The sequence below is a fragment of the Tachysurus vachellii genome, chromosome 24 (genome assembly GCF_030014155.1).
Source record: "Tachysurus vachellii isolate PV-2020 chromosome 24, HZAU_Pvac_v1, whole genome shotgun sequence".
Taxonomy (NCBI): domain Eukaryota; kingdom Metazoa; phylum Chordata; class Actinopteri; order Siluriformes; family Bagridae; genus Tachysurus; species Tachysurus vachellii.
This window is the reverse complement of record NC_083483.1, coordinates 7,530,456-7,544,647: the sequence shown is the minus strand read 5'-3', so window position 1 is coordinate 7,544,647 and position 14,192 is coordinate 7,530,456. Positions and strand designations below refer to the sequence as shown.

At 38.1% G+C, this 14,192-nt stretch overlaps 2 protein-coding genes across 2 annotated transcripts in view; one reads left to right on the top strand and one right to left on the bottom strand.

The window, feature by feature from the left end:
* Positions 1-35: 35 nt before the first annotated feature.
* LOC132839782 (inhibitor of growth protein 1-like) lies at positions 36-2,661 on the bottom strand. The gene is made up of 2 exons (XM_060860943.1): positions 2,214-2,661; positions 36-1,088 (listed from the first exon to the last, which is right to left on the bottom strand). Exons 1-2 carry the CDS (start codon positions 2,347-2,349, stop codon positions 376-378), a joined length of 849 nt encoding a protein of 282 aa, XP_060716926.1. The 5' UTR covers positions 2,350-2,661; the 3' UTR covers positions 36-375.
* A 998-nt stretch (positions 2,662-3,659) lies between these two features.
* cars2 (cysteinyl-tRNA synthetase 2, mitochondrial) overlaps positions 3,660-14,192 on the top strand; it is an 11,500-nt gene continuing 967 nt past the window's right edge. Inside the window, exons 1-14 of the mRNA XM_060860843.1 lie at positions 3,660-4,321; positions 4,410-4,460; positions 4,959-5,076; positions 5,216-5,287; positions 5,431-5,536; positions 6,071-6,151; positions 6,410-6,539; positions 7,840-7,973; positions 9,183-9,250; positions 10,121-10,187; positions 10,341-10,479; positions 10,968-11,091; positions 11,677-11,775; positions 14,078-14,192. The exon at positions 14,078-14,192 is cut by the window's right edge and continues 116 nt beyond it. Of these exons, the coding sequence (XP_060716826.1) occupies positions 4,095-4,321; positions 4,410-4,460; positions 4,959-5,076; positions 5,216-5,287; positions 5,431-5,536; positions 6,071-6,151; positions 6,410-6,539; positions 7,840-7,973; positions 9,183-9,250; positions 10,121-10,187; positions 10,341-10,479; positions 10,968-11,091; positions 11,677-11,775; positions 14,078-14,192 (1,531 nt within the window). The 5' untranslated portion in view covers positions 3,660-4,094. The remainder of the gene's footprint in view (positions 4,322-4,409; positions 4,461-4,958; positions 5,077-5,215; positions 5,288-5,430; positions 5,537-6,070; positions 6,152-6,409; positions 6,540-7,839; positions 7,974-9,182; positions 9,251-10,120; positions 10,188-10,340; positions 10,480-10,967; positions 11,092-11,676; positions 11,776-14,077) is intronic.

Here is a 14,192-nt window from a genome sequence, read left to right as displayed (position 1 = left end):
ATTTCCACTCATATCTTCATGTTAATATACTACAATTTTTATACATCTTTTATTACCAGTTAGGACATTTCTACTTAAAACACTTTACACATAATAGCCATGCTGTGAGTACCTTCATAAAATACTTCTGTCACACATACTTTTCAAGTAACAATAAATGAAATGAAGGTCAAATACTTCTTTGAAAACATCACTGTCACAATTAAAAATAACTTAAACTCAGGTGGTTTGAGTTTAAGCCCTTTTAGTGCTGTTGGGTAGTAAATAAAATCTAAAATATAGATTAAGGTGACAAATTGACAAAGAAAGTATTCCTAGCATTAAACAAATATATAAAATAAATTAAAAAATGTTGACAGTTCAACAGGTATATGGCTACCTGTTATATGCCCTCTCCTTTTTGGATTTCTCCAAGGCTTTGTCCATGGTTTTTTCTGTGTCACCCCTGCACTTTGGGCAATACCACTTCCCCTTGGGCTTATGGTTGAGGCCAACGCAGGAGAAATGAAACCACTCAATGGGACACTCATCGTTGTCGCAGCCGATCATCTCCCCATAGGATACCTGCTCACAGAGACAGTACGTGGGCTCGTTGGGATCGATGGGTAGGTCGGCCGGTGACGCCTCCCTCTCCTGCTTTGCTTTGGATCTCTTCTTCTTCTTTGACGTTTTGGCCCGTTTCTCTCTGCTCACTTCATCTCGTTCATTATGAATCATCTCTCTGTTCTCATTGCTGTTGTTTTTCTGTCTCCTTGAGCGCTTGCTGGCACTTGCCAATCTTTCAACTGAACCTGGAGTCTCTTCTCTCCGTTTCTCCTCCTCACGCCGTTTGCCTGGGACAATGGCTGTCACAGACGTCACGTCGTGAGGCTCATGCTGGACTTCTAGAAGCTCTGCGAATGCATCCACCTGCCGGCTGCGGTTCTCCACCAACTCCACCATCTGTCCAGCAAGCTGGATCTTCTCATCTCCCAATTCCTGGCTGCGTATCAGTGCACGTTGGATGCAGTGCAAAAGGCGGCGCCGCTGTACAGGGTCCTCCTCCTGCCTGTGTTTCTGGTATGCTTCATCTAATTCTTTGAGGATCTCTGCAACATACATATTCACCATCTGAAGTTAGATTTCATTCTTTAAGTTGATAGTTAAAAAATATTTCATTAGCAAAGCAAGATATCACAAAGACAGTGATTGGCAAATATACAAATGTAATTGCCACAACTGCAATAAGCAAAATGTTAAGAATTCTACTAAACTAACATTTAGGATTGATCACCAACCCTCGATCGGGCTTGACATTGAACTTTAAGCAAAGAACTTGGCCATAAAAACTCAGCATAAACACAAATAGACCCCACCTCCTACATATTAGCACATAGCCAATCAGAACAGAGCAACTAAAACAGAGACCCGCCTTCTAGAACGCTAAGAAACCAATCACTGCTCTCGAACTAGACCTGCTGCATCCGGAATGGGCGGGGTAACCACGTTACTGACGATCTTCAAACCAATTGCTGTTGTCCTACGCAAGACAAACACGCCCAGAGTGAGTACTGTTGACCAATCAAAAACAGCTGTGGGTGGAGTTTGTAGTGTGAGCAAATAAAATCTGTAGCGTACGTTCCAAAGCTACACAACAGTATGAAACTAAACAGAGAGAAAGAGAAAAAGAGAGAGAGAGAGAGATACAGCCGGTTCAGCCCGCGGATAGTTTTAAAAAGCAGTATGATGACGTATAAACACAATGATAGCACATATTACAAGTACAATACTGGTGGCATAAATATAAACATAAATGCTTCACAATCTTTGACCAAGCGCGACTATTGTGTACAAACCAAACCGACCGAGAAAACAAAGTGCACGAACACAGGAGACGTAGTAAATCGCCATTCCCCCCCCAAATCGTATGCGCGATATATTTATATAATTAAATATAGATATATATATATATAAATATAAATCACCGATGACAGAAGGAAACCTAGAGCAGACAGACTGATTGTCATTTCACACCGAATCTACGCGAAAATCAATACGAGTCGATAGAGATTTGTTGTAGACGTTTCTAACGGAGCAGAGAAACTGTACGAAGCCCATTGTGTTCAGTCAGCAGTTCAATCCAAACCCACAACGTCTGATTTCTCCTATTCACCTTCCAGGAACAATGTGTTCACGGCAGAAAAGCGGATTATGGAGTAAAAAGAGCGCAGTACCTTGATATTTAGAGTCGATCTCCCTCATGAGAGACACGTTTCTTTGTAGGTCGAAAGGCAGCGATTCGACCAAGTCCAGATATTCAGCTACATAGTTAGTAACCTGTAATGGGTCCCAGTTGGCTGTATTTAACATTTTATCTCCGACTGTTTACTTCGGATGCTCTGAATGAGTCCATTAAACGTCTACGCTCTGGATTATCCTTAAAACAACGCAGTGCAAAACCGCCCTACGAGCATCCGACAGAAACTTCAAGCAAAAAAAATGTAGCCCAGGAAAGGCATGAAAAAAACAATCAGGGCAATAAATAACAAATCCGATATCAGATATATTTAAATGGCAGTCTGTTCGGGAGTGAAAATATCCGTGTCGCATTACTTGATCCCAGCGTGGAGATCCTCGGGGTAGTTTCAAACACTTGGGGGAACAGTCTGGGTGTTAATGCGCATGCGCGAACGCAGCAAAAAAAAAAAAAAAAACGAAAAAAAAAGAAAAAGGGACGAGCAGTGTTAAGTCCTGATGATCAACAGCCTAAAACGCATTTTAATTTCATGTCCGAACGGCTTTAAATTGTGTCTAAAATATGTTCTAGTATCCAGGATACAAATATTACCACCGTCGGATACGCTTGACTGAAGAATGTTTTGCAGTTATGTTTATTTTGGGAGAGAAAATGGTTTCAGTTTCCAGCTTGACTGCAGAGAGACAGCAGTTAGTTTCACCCAGAGTGAGTTGTGGTTTGTGATTTGATGTGTGTGTGTGTAAAACACCGACAGCCTGCTGAGTTACAACTGTAGCCGTGTGTGAATGTAACAGCAGCTTTGTAGCCATTTCGTATTAGCTGAAGTCAGCCAATGACGTTGTTGTGGGCGGAGCGAGTCACATCACACAGCGCCCACCACAACGAAACCAACCGGGGTTGCCAGATATTTGACTTGACTCTGGAATTGGGTTCTTCATGATCTTTTTTTTTTTTTTTTTTTTTTTTTTTCAAGTCTCAAACCTGAACACCAGACCATCACTCCCATATGTGCTCCTTCCCAAACTAATTCCAAAAACTAATTTTGCCACGCACAATTGTATACAATGTCTCTGTACGCTGTAGCATTACAGTTTCCCTTTACTGGGACCAAGAGGTCCAAGCTAGTTCCAGTATGATAATGACTCTGTGCACAATTTGAAATACATGTTTTTTTTCCAAGGCTGGAGTGGAAGAAGTTGAGCATCCTGCACAGAATGTTAAAATTTTTTACAAAATACACAACATATGTATAGAAAAACATAACATTACTTTTCAAAATTCACAAATCTGGCAACCCTGAGAGAGCAGATGAAGTGTGTTTTGTATGTATGATTAAAATAAAAACTTGGCAACGTTTCTATCGCGTTTAATAAAACGCTTATATTTAATCGTCGTTTAATCTTCTATTGCAAAATCATTAATTGACATTGATTGGATAAGTTGCAAATTGAAAGATTTAATAGAATGTATAGGGCATAGACGTTGTTATTGTACATCATATGTAGTGCACTCACATAGGGAGTGTTGTGCTTTTTAGAACACAACCGTATTGTGTGTTGCCCCGGCAAAGATTCACAGTAAGCCGCCATCTTGAATTCGCTGTCAACAAGCCAACCACGAGTGAAGCTGTGTAATTGCTTAGCTAAGGTTGTCATTCTCATTTTTTTACCTTTCTTTACCGATTATATGTTCACATATGACCTACAAAAACTATGGTGCGCATACATTTACGCTAATAAACTTGGCAATAAACAGAAGATGCTTTTCCGGTCGTGACGTTTTATGGACAAGAGATGAAAACTGAGAGCTACAAATAAGTCACACTGTAAATGGTTTGTTTAATCACAAAGGCGTGAGAATGAGGCCTTGTGTGAGTCTGATCAGAAGTGCAGTGTGGAACTGCAGGCTCAGGGTTAGCCATGGAGAATTTCAGACAAATCAAACAATCCAAAAGAGGACAATGTGCAGTGATATTAGTAATAAATGGATTAGACCAGCTGGATATGATACAGGCATAAAGACTTTCAACAGTCTCACCAAACAGAAGGAGCCCCTGGTTTTGGCCCAAGAGGGAAGAGCAACATGGTAAGACAGATTTAGGACATTTTAGGTACAAGTGCAACCATACTGTGTAAGTTATAGTTTCATCCATATGCCTTGCTGTTATGTGTAGGTACAGTTGTGGACCCACAGTGTATGATCATGCCCATCTTGGTCATGCATGGTAAGTTGATGCACGTAACAACAAAAAAAGACTGTAACGACTAATGAATTTAGTTTACATTTGCAAGTATTCACGACTGTCTTAATAACATTTATATACAGTACATTATAAATTCACTATATGGTCAAATGTTTGTGGACACACCCATATTGTCTTTGCACAAAGCTCCAAAGGTCCAAGGTTGGAGTTGACAAACTTGAGTGGTCTGCACAGAACCTTGACCTGAACACTGAATTCCTCTGGGATGAACTGGAACAACGACTGCACCCCTTATCACCTAATATCAGAGTATGATCTGACTAATGCTCTTGTGATCAAAAATCCCTACATCTATGCTCCAAAATTTAGTGGAAAGCCTTCGCAGAAGAGTAGAGGTTATTATAAGGGAAAAAAAGGTGTTATGGTCAGATGTCTATAAACCTTTGGCCGTATAGTGCAATTATTTGAAAACTGGTAGTATTACCCTGAATATTCTTTATTTGCTTTTCACACAAAAAGCTCCTATGTAAGATTTGACATCCTGCAGAGAATTTTAACCAGGATATTTGGAATAAACATAACTCATGTCATGGTTATCACTGACATTGACGACAAGATCATACAGAGAAGCATTGAGGCAAGTATGCTTTGACTGACGTTGTATTGCAAAATTGCACCATACTTATATTATAAAAAATAGTATAAAAATACATTGACCAGAAGTTTATGGGCGTGTTGCTATCTTTATTTGAACTGATTATTGTTTCTCCTGGTAGGAGAGCATCTCACCACTTGTGCTTGCCAGAACGTATGAGGAGGACTTTAAAAGAGACATGCTGGCCCTGAAGGTCTCACATATCAATCTAATAATAATTGCACACTATATGTATTTTATGACAAATAAAAAGAAAACACTATTTTGTATATGTTTGCCTGGATGCAATTTTAAAGCATCCAGTTCTGGCATAAATATATTTTTTGTGCATTTTAGGTTCTCCCACCAGCTGTGTATGTAAGAGTCACAGAACACATACCTCAGATAATAGCTTTCATTGAAGGCATCATTAGAAACGGCTATGCCTACACCACAAGCCAAGGTCAGTTCTCCTTCTTTATTGCGTCTCTTGTAGGAATTTGATGGTCTACCAGCATGATGCCAGACATTTACATTTACACTGTTTGGCATGATAGTATTACATATGACATGTTATGAAGGCAGGGAGATGTGTAATGGAGTATTAGAAAAGAGATTACATGTTGTGTTTATGTGAAAAATGGAAAAAAGAAATATTCTGTCCCTTGCTTATCAAATTTGTGTAGAAATAAGCTCAGATTTGGGCTCACAAAATGTCTCTGCCTTGAATGCACTGAATGAATCAGCTTAAGTTCTGTGGATATGCAGACAGTGTGCCCCAATTTCCTCTCATATACATCTGATTTACATGAAATGAGAGTTTACATAGGTGTTGTAATAGTGAGCCAATACAAGGAAACTATTCAGTAGTCTATTGTTACATATTAAGATCTAAGGAAAAAAGTAAACTGAAAGCAGAAAAATGCTTCAAAATTTAGAAATTGGTGAATAAGTAAATTGTTTGTGGAATTTGTGTTAAAAGTTTGTGCTTTTACAGGGGATGTCTATTTTGATACTCAGTCCATCGGCAGTCGTTATGGCAAGTTTGCAAACATGGGAAATACAGCTGGGGTATCAGGTAGGCATACTGTATATTATATAGTATTTATTTATACACATTACAGTAAAACTTTTACAGATCTGATTTCGAATATTTCTTATATATAAAGACACGGACAAAGTCAAATTTAGCTGACATTGCTAACTTCAGTGACCAAAATTGAAAAGTAATTTTTCACACTTTGTTACGTTATAAATGGTGCATTTAAACAGACATTGTTTTTAGAGATGCTATAGTTTTGCCACACTTGGTCATTCATTATGATTTGTTTCTCAGTGAGCAAGGATAAAAGGGATCCCCGAGACTTTGCGCTGTGGAAAGCCTTGAAGCCATTTGAACCCTTCTGGGAGTCTCCATGGGGAAGAGGAAGACCTGGCTGGCACATCGAGTGCTCCACTATTGCCAGGTAAGAACCTCTTTTGTTTCCTGCTGACCTTTTTATGTCTGTCTGCTCAAATCCAAAAAGATTTATTCTTCACAATTTGTTTGAGCTTTTAGTTTGAAGGCAGCTTATTTTTCTTTGAAAGAATGAATCTCATCATCTGTACTTTAACCTAATAACACAGTTCCACACTCACAGTTTTGACTTTTCATGTATCCTCATCAGAATAAAAAGAATGTAATCTGTGTATAATAGATTTGTTGCCACCACAATGTTGGTTATTTTCTAATAATTATTTTTCTAATAAGTGTTAATTAACACATAAGTTTATTCATCTTATATTACATCAATTTGCCTGTTATTACAAGTTAGTCTTTTTAATGAACTACCCATAGTCATATTCGTTATAGGCTGAAATCTTTCGGTGGTAGAGCCTTCTGTATTGCGGCTCCCAGCCTCTGGAATTCTCTCCCCTAAAGCATTCGAGACCTTGCATCTTTACAGGATTTCAAAACTAATCTGGAAACTTATCTTTTCACTTCTTGTTATTCACATTCTCAAGTCCATTGACATGGTTTTGTGCTCTTTATTTTCCTCTTCTGTTTTGTATGTACCATCTGTATTTTCTGCTAGAATGTTTGTTGCTCTACTCTACATATTTGTTGATTGGGATGTTTTGATGTTTTGTTTCCTTTTCTATGGTGTATGTGTATGTTTTGTATACGTATAGTGATGTTTACTATACCTCCTTAATACTGTTTGATTGTATATCACATCATGTAAAATAAACTTATTATTATTATTATTATTATTATTATTATTATTATTATAGTCAAATCAAGTCTCAGTTACGTCATAACAGCTATAAACAGTAATTCTCTCACCAACCCGAGACATGAGAAATGTGATAACATTTACATTTACATTTACAGCATTTGGCAGACGCCCTTATCCAGAGCGACGTACATAAGTGCTTAAATCTCTAACATTGAATACATTAATGCTGGATCACTAAGTTACATACTTAAGATACCATGAGTTTAAAACATTTGTTCAAAGTTACAATGAAAGTGTCAAAACATCATGACTACTTGTTGACTACTTTACTTGACATAAAACATCATGACTACTTGTTACACTTTGGAGGTTATAATAAAGTTGACACTATGTGTGCTTAGTAGCATATAAATAGTATGCAGCTTTTTAGCAGAGGTCTGTGGTCTTGGGTTGCATATTAGTTATTGTGGTTTGCATTCTATTTGCTGTTCAGTCTGGACCTCATTTGATTTAGCTTGCAGTGACCCTGCTTTGCTCAATTTGGCAGCTCTGTGTTTGGAAGTCAGTTGGACATCCACTCAGGAGGGATCGACCTGGCCTTTCCTCACCATGAGAATGAAATTGCTCAGTGCGAGGCCTACCATAAGTGTGAACAGTGGGGGAACTACTTCTTACACTCAGGTAAAGCCTGTAGCTATACAAAGTTCACCTCAGAGCCTTGGCATCAATAGTATTAATATATTTAAAAATGTGAAACATTGTTATGCTTCTAATATAAACCATATGACAATGTATAGTGTGTAATACCTGAATACTATCTTGTGCATGTTCATTCATTCGTCTTCTACCTCGGGTCACGGGGAGCCTGTGCCTATCTCAGGCGTCATCGGGCATCAAGGCAGGATACACCCTGGACGGAGTGCCAACCCATCGCAGGGCACACACACTCTCATTCACTCACGCAATCACACACTACGGACAATTTTCCAGAGATGCCAATCAACCTACCATGCATGTCTTTGGACCGGGGGAGGAAACCGGAGTACCCGGAGGAAACCCCCGAGGCACAGGGAGAACATGCAAACTACACACACACAAGGCGGAGGCGGGAATCGAACCCCGACCCTGGAGGTGTGAGGCGAAAGTGCTAACCACTAAGCCACTGTGCCCCCATCTTGTGCATGTGATTAGGCAAAAAAAAAATAAATCACAGCTTCTGACAGAAGAAACTTGGTTATTAGTGCATAACGTGTTGGTCACCGTGTCCATTGTCCAGGCAGACTGTAAACAAAAGAGAGGACATCCGCCAGAAAATGTGTTAACTTCTGCTTGGGCAAAGGAACTCTATGTGTCTTATGCTGATAGTGAATAACAGCTGTTATTATCACAAGAAATGCTCAGTCTCTAACAGGGATACGTATGAAGTGGGTAACCTACCTAGTATTTAGCAATAAAAGCATTAGAAGTGAGCTCATCGTGTTCAGATATATGTTTAATTAAACGTTTAATTAAAGGAACATGAAGTGTGTGGCGTATGTCAGCAGTCATTGTGCTCTGTATTAAATATACTGTTTATTATCAATAATATGAATTTTTAGGTCACTTGTAGGAGGATTCTATAGATGTTTGTCTTGATATTCTAACTGTCACATATGTGACTGAAAAATCACACACACTAACTCACACACAAACACACACACACACACACACACACACACACACACCCACACCCACACACACTCACTCACTCACTCACACACTCACACACAGCTAATATCCAGATGATTAACAATGTCCGCAATGGTTAGGAGGATGAAGGATGAAATAGAAGTATGTGTTACATATCTATTTATGCATGTGTTCTCAGTGCTTTTCTTATTTATTTTGTAGGGCACCTTCATTTGAAAGGCAGCGTAGAAAAGATGTCCAAATCCTTGAAGAATTATATTACAATAAAGGTGGGATCTCTTAATTACAAAGAGAGTTGTGTTTATATACATTTGGTACCAGGCTTAATCCTAATGCAGTATGTAATGTAGCTGTAACACATAGCATGAGTTTTTATTCTATTGTATGCAGATTCCAGTCTATTAGCTAATGTACCTTTCACTTAAACATGCAGCTCTATTTTGCTAAAAAGTGTTTTAGAACCTATGAAATGGTAATATTCGAAAGATATCTTAGAAAACTTGCTATTTGTATTCATTTAATCACACTTGCTATTTGTTTTATACTACTGTCTAAATGTTTCTGGCAGAAAAAAATGTGGCTTGCCGCTAACAAAATCCCTCAAGGGACATGTAGCTTCAGCACAGAGAGTGGGCATGGATTGGAGAAAAGCTTTAGGCTTAAGTAGGGGTGGGCGACAAGATAAAAAAACATATCATGACATTTGAAAAATACATGATTCTGATGTATAAGTTTGCCAGCAATGAACTCATAAACTGCCAGCAACACAGTAGTAGTGCTTTTTAATGTCTGTATAATTTTATTAAGTACATTTACTTATTTATTTGTTATTTATTAAAGATTAAAAGCAACACTAACTAAAAATGTTAAAACGTTTATCAGATCAGCCAAATCTAGTAACCAAACTAAATAAACACTTTGTATTTTATAAGGATTTTATAAAGATTATGATACCTCAGAAAAGTGAATTGTGAAATAATTTATCATATCAGTGTATTCATTCATTCGCTCAGGTTCAACGTTCTCAATGCAACAGTGCTGAGCAATTAACACCACAGGCAGCAGAAACCTCTAGAAATTAGAAATAACTATTTTAAAACTTCTCCTGAACCTCTCTCTCTCTCTCTCTCTCTCTGTAGGAATTCTTACAGTCCTATTCTGCCAATGAGTTTAGGCTGTTTTGCCTCTTAACCAAGTACAGATCAGGTAAGCTTTGTTACAATACCTATATCAACATAGATATAGACCATTAACATCAAAAGCATTCTGAAATCGAAAAAGTACAAGCTTAAAAAAACAGTTATTAACAGCTTTACCCTAAATATCATTCACCACTACAACTCCCTTTTCTTCCCATAGCAATTGACTACAGTGATGCATGTATGAACGAAGCTCGCTCTAAACTCTCCTCCATCTCAGGCTTCATCCATAATGCCCAGGCCTACATGCAGGGTCACCTGCAGTGCCAAGATATACATGAGAGCTTTTTATGGGAGAGGTAGGAGATTCCATACTGCTGCTATGCTGAACTTAAATACTTGGGTAAACAAAATATCCTATAATTTAAGCCAAAATAACTCGGCAACTAAAATGTTTTCACAGTTCTTTAATAAACAGGGAAAATCATTGACGTGTTATTATATTACAGACATTATGTTCGATCTGAGCCTAATGAGGTGAAGTACAAATTCCAATAATGACCGATCTTATATAAGATTCAACAAAAGATGATTTTTATTCCTGTTACATAACTTTCATCTGTTGTGAGGAAGAGTTCACTCAGACATCAGAAGGTTTAATTATCTGATTCAATACGTATTATTTAAATGTTGATGATGATAATTAAGGTGAAGAAAAGACATACATGATATTTTTGGTGACAGTTGTTGCAGTTTGGATGTCAATAAGAAATCAACTGATAAATAGTGGTTTGATTTTTAATTAAAAGTATTTTTTTTGTCTTCTGTCTTGCTGTGCCTTGTTTAGGTTATCAGTCACACAGGCCACCGTGCGAGCTGTACTTGCAGACGACTTTGACACGCCAAAGGCAATGGACGCCATCATGAACCTCATTCATCACGGAAACTGTCAGCTTCAACCTGTTAACAAGGTAAGTACATGTTTTTGTTTGTCTGGAAAATCTTTGGATGTTACTTAAATTACACTGACTTTCTATTTTGCATAAAAATGGTGTATAAAAGTATCAAACATCAGAATTGGAAAAAATGTGATTGCAGTGAAAGACATTGTTGTTGGTGCTGATTTTCTGATCTGGTATTAAAATACTTCAAATCATTTTATATTAAATTTTATAGACAGAGGTAAAGTTTAAAGAGTGTGTGTCGAAGAATGTGTATAAAAGAATCTATGTAAAAAATTGACATAACATGCAATAAGGAGATGCAAGGTCAGCAGACATGTCCATCGTGTTTTAGAGTGAGGGTTCATAATGACCACACTGTACTGAGTGGATCAACGGGATCAAATAACCACTATTTACAACAGTACTGGACAGAAAAGCATCCCAGAATGCTTAACATGTCAAGCCCTGAGGCAAATGGGCTACAACAGCTGAAGACTACATCAGGATTCTCACCTGTCAGTCAACAAAAATCCTGGATTCTAATGTGTCAACTTCACTGAAAGTGTTTTCAATAGTGAGGCATTTTGCTAATCTCCTTCTGTTTCTTTACAGGTTAACAGCAGCCCTAGGTGTCCAGCAGTGTTTGGGGCAATGCTGTCTTACATCAGGGATTTCATGGATGCCGTTGGAGTTGACCTGCTGGATGAAAAGGTCAGAGGTCATAGGTGTTTGTAGCTATTCTTTAGAACTGCCTACTATGCTGCATATCAGCAATACAAGTGTTTTATTTTTACTCACTGAATCAGTTCAATATTCAAATAAACATTAATCACAGAGGACTTATAGCCACCTAAAACATTTGGATTCCTGCAAAGCAGATGCAAAATGAAGAGAGAATTGTGTATTTCCTTATCGATTATGTAGACGTATATGCGGAAGAAGAGTATTAATCAAGGAATAAAACATTGCATTTACAGGAAAATAATCAACAAGGGCTGGTGTGGTGCAGCCCAACACCACAGACTACTTTACCATCTCAAAGCTGATTTTGCTGATGTTTCCCTGTAATGTCCTGAAGTATTCTCGTATACCTAAGAAATTCACAAAGAAGATCTCTGTATAGTAAACACACCTGCTCTTTGGAGGTTCCATAGTTTGCTCTATTCCGCCCTCTAGTGGAATAACAGAGACTAGATCTTTTGTTTTAGTTTAATTCCATAAGAAGGAATGGGCCATGTACACAAAAAAATCAACACAGTATCTTTGGTGAATTATTTTTTTCCATTTTGTTTGATATCGATATTTAGCACAGTATTAATTTCATACCATTAACATGGAAGTAAATGCATTTCACATATTTGTTAGACATCAATAATGTAATCAGAACTTGTTTGTTTTACAAGTAAACTCCACAGAAAATTACCCTTTACATTGAAGTTCAAGTAAGATACTTATTTTAAGATTTAGTACTTCATCAATCACAACAGGTCCGAACAGTTCTGAACAGTTTATGCACTAATAACCAAGTTTCTTCTGTCAGAAGCTGTGATTTTTTTTTTTTTTGCCTAATCACATGCACAAGATGGGGGCACAGTGGCTTAGTGGTTAGCACTTTCGCCTCACACCTCCAGGGTCGGGGTTTGATTCCCGCCTCCACCTTGTGTGTGTGGAGTTTGCATGTTCTCCCCATGCCTCGGGGGTTTCCTCCGGGTACTCCGGTTTCCTCCCCCGGTCCAAAGACATGCATGGTAGGTTGATTGGCATCTCTGGAAAATTGTCCCTATTGTGTGATTGCGTGAGTGAATGGGTGTGTGTGTGCCCTGTGATGGGTTGGCACTCCGTCCAGGGTGTATCCTGCCTTGATGCCCAATGTCGCCTGAGATAGGCACAGGCTCCCCGTGACCCGAGATAGTTCGGATAAGCGGTAGAAGATGAATGAATGAATGAAGGTTCTCTTCAACCAACATGTTCATTGAATTTTCATTAGCTTTTTGAACCCTGGTTTCCATGGTTCTAACTGGAAGCATGCCTTTCGCTATTAAATATGGAATTGTGCTTGTTCTGTCCTTTCTCCTTTTTGAACTCGTCATATGGAGTAATCGTTGAAAACATGGATATGAGCGACTGCTTTTTTATGAGCTTGGATGCTACCGCTAGTAGTCTTGGATGGCAGACTATGGCTCTCTTTGTGCTCAATAGGATGATCACTTTTCATGGGGTAGAGAAGGTTTGTTGTTTTTCCTGGCTTTTGTTTGCACATGTGGCCTGAACATTCTACAATAAACATTGTATTGCTCTATATCTAACCCATGTCTATATCACCAAATTTGGGTTTTCTTAACAAATTCATTGTCTTTAGCAGATATTTAACTCTCCTCCCTGTCTCTTTCTGAAAATCCTTCTTCCTCCTTGTTCGGGAACTCGTGTTTCCTTTCAGCTATATAACCAGTTTTTGACGTAATTTCTGTAGCATCATTACTTCTGAGAAAGATCGATATCGAATGCACAAAAAACGTGTGCAAGTGTGTAATGTTTACTCTAAACATAGGTTAAATATGAAAATTTGCTCAAAATGTTTAATCAAGTTTTTATTTAATAGCCCTATTAATATAACATTTTTAGAACATTTAAGAATCTAGACTCTAAATTCACTTTGTGAATCAGTTTAAAACCTTAACTGCCCCGACCCCAGCCTGAGGGCCATAGGTTTGAGACCCTTGGTTCATGTGGATTGTCTGCTTTACAGGGCCTTGTGCTTTTATAGAAAAGACTCATTCAAATAAGTGCTTTGTTAGAGCTAATGCCTGAGTGCTCTTATTCAAAATTAATCAACACTTTCTGACCACTCAGAACAGTTTCCTATTACACCAGCCAAACAGTGTAAGAGGATATTTTAAACACACAAACCACAAAAATGTATTAAATTAATTAGATTAAATCTGTGCATAAAAACAGCTGGATTAAATACCACTGTTAAGAATTTCACTTATAAATGTGTTTTTTTCTCTTTCAGGAGTCATCCAGTGCTGAAACATCCAGTATTTTACACAATGTAGTGGAGCAGTTGGTGTGCTTTCGTAGCAAGGTTCGAAACTTTGCTCTCTCTGTGGAGGATGAAGCAAATCAGG

Coding starts and splice junctions, on each gene's coding strand:
- LOC132839782 (XM_060860943.1), bottom strand. CDS start 2,349: ATGTTAAATACAGCCAACTGGGACCCATTACAGGTTACTAACTATGTA. Junction 1,089..2,213: donor GATCGACTCTAAATATCAAG/GTACTGCGCTCT, acceptor TGTATGTTGCAG/AGATCCTCAAAGAATTAGAT.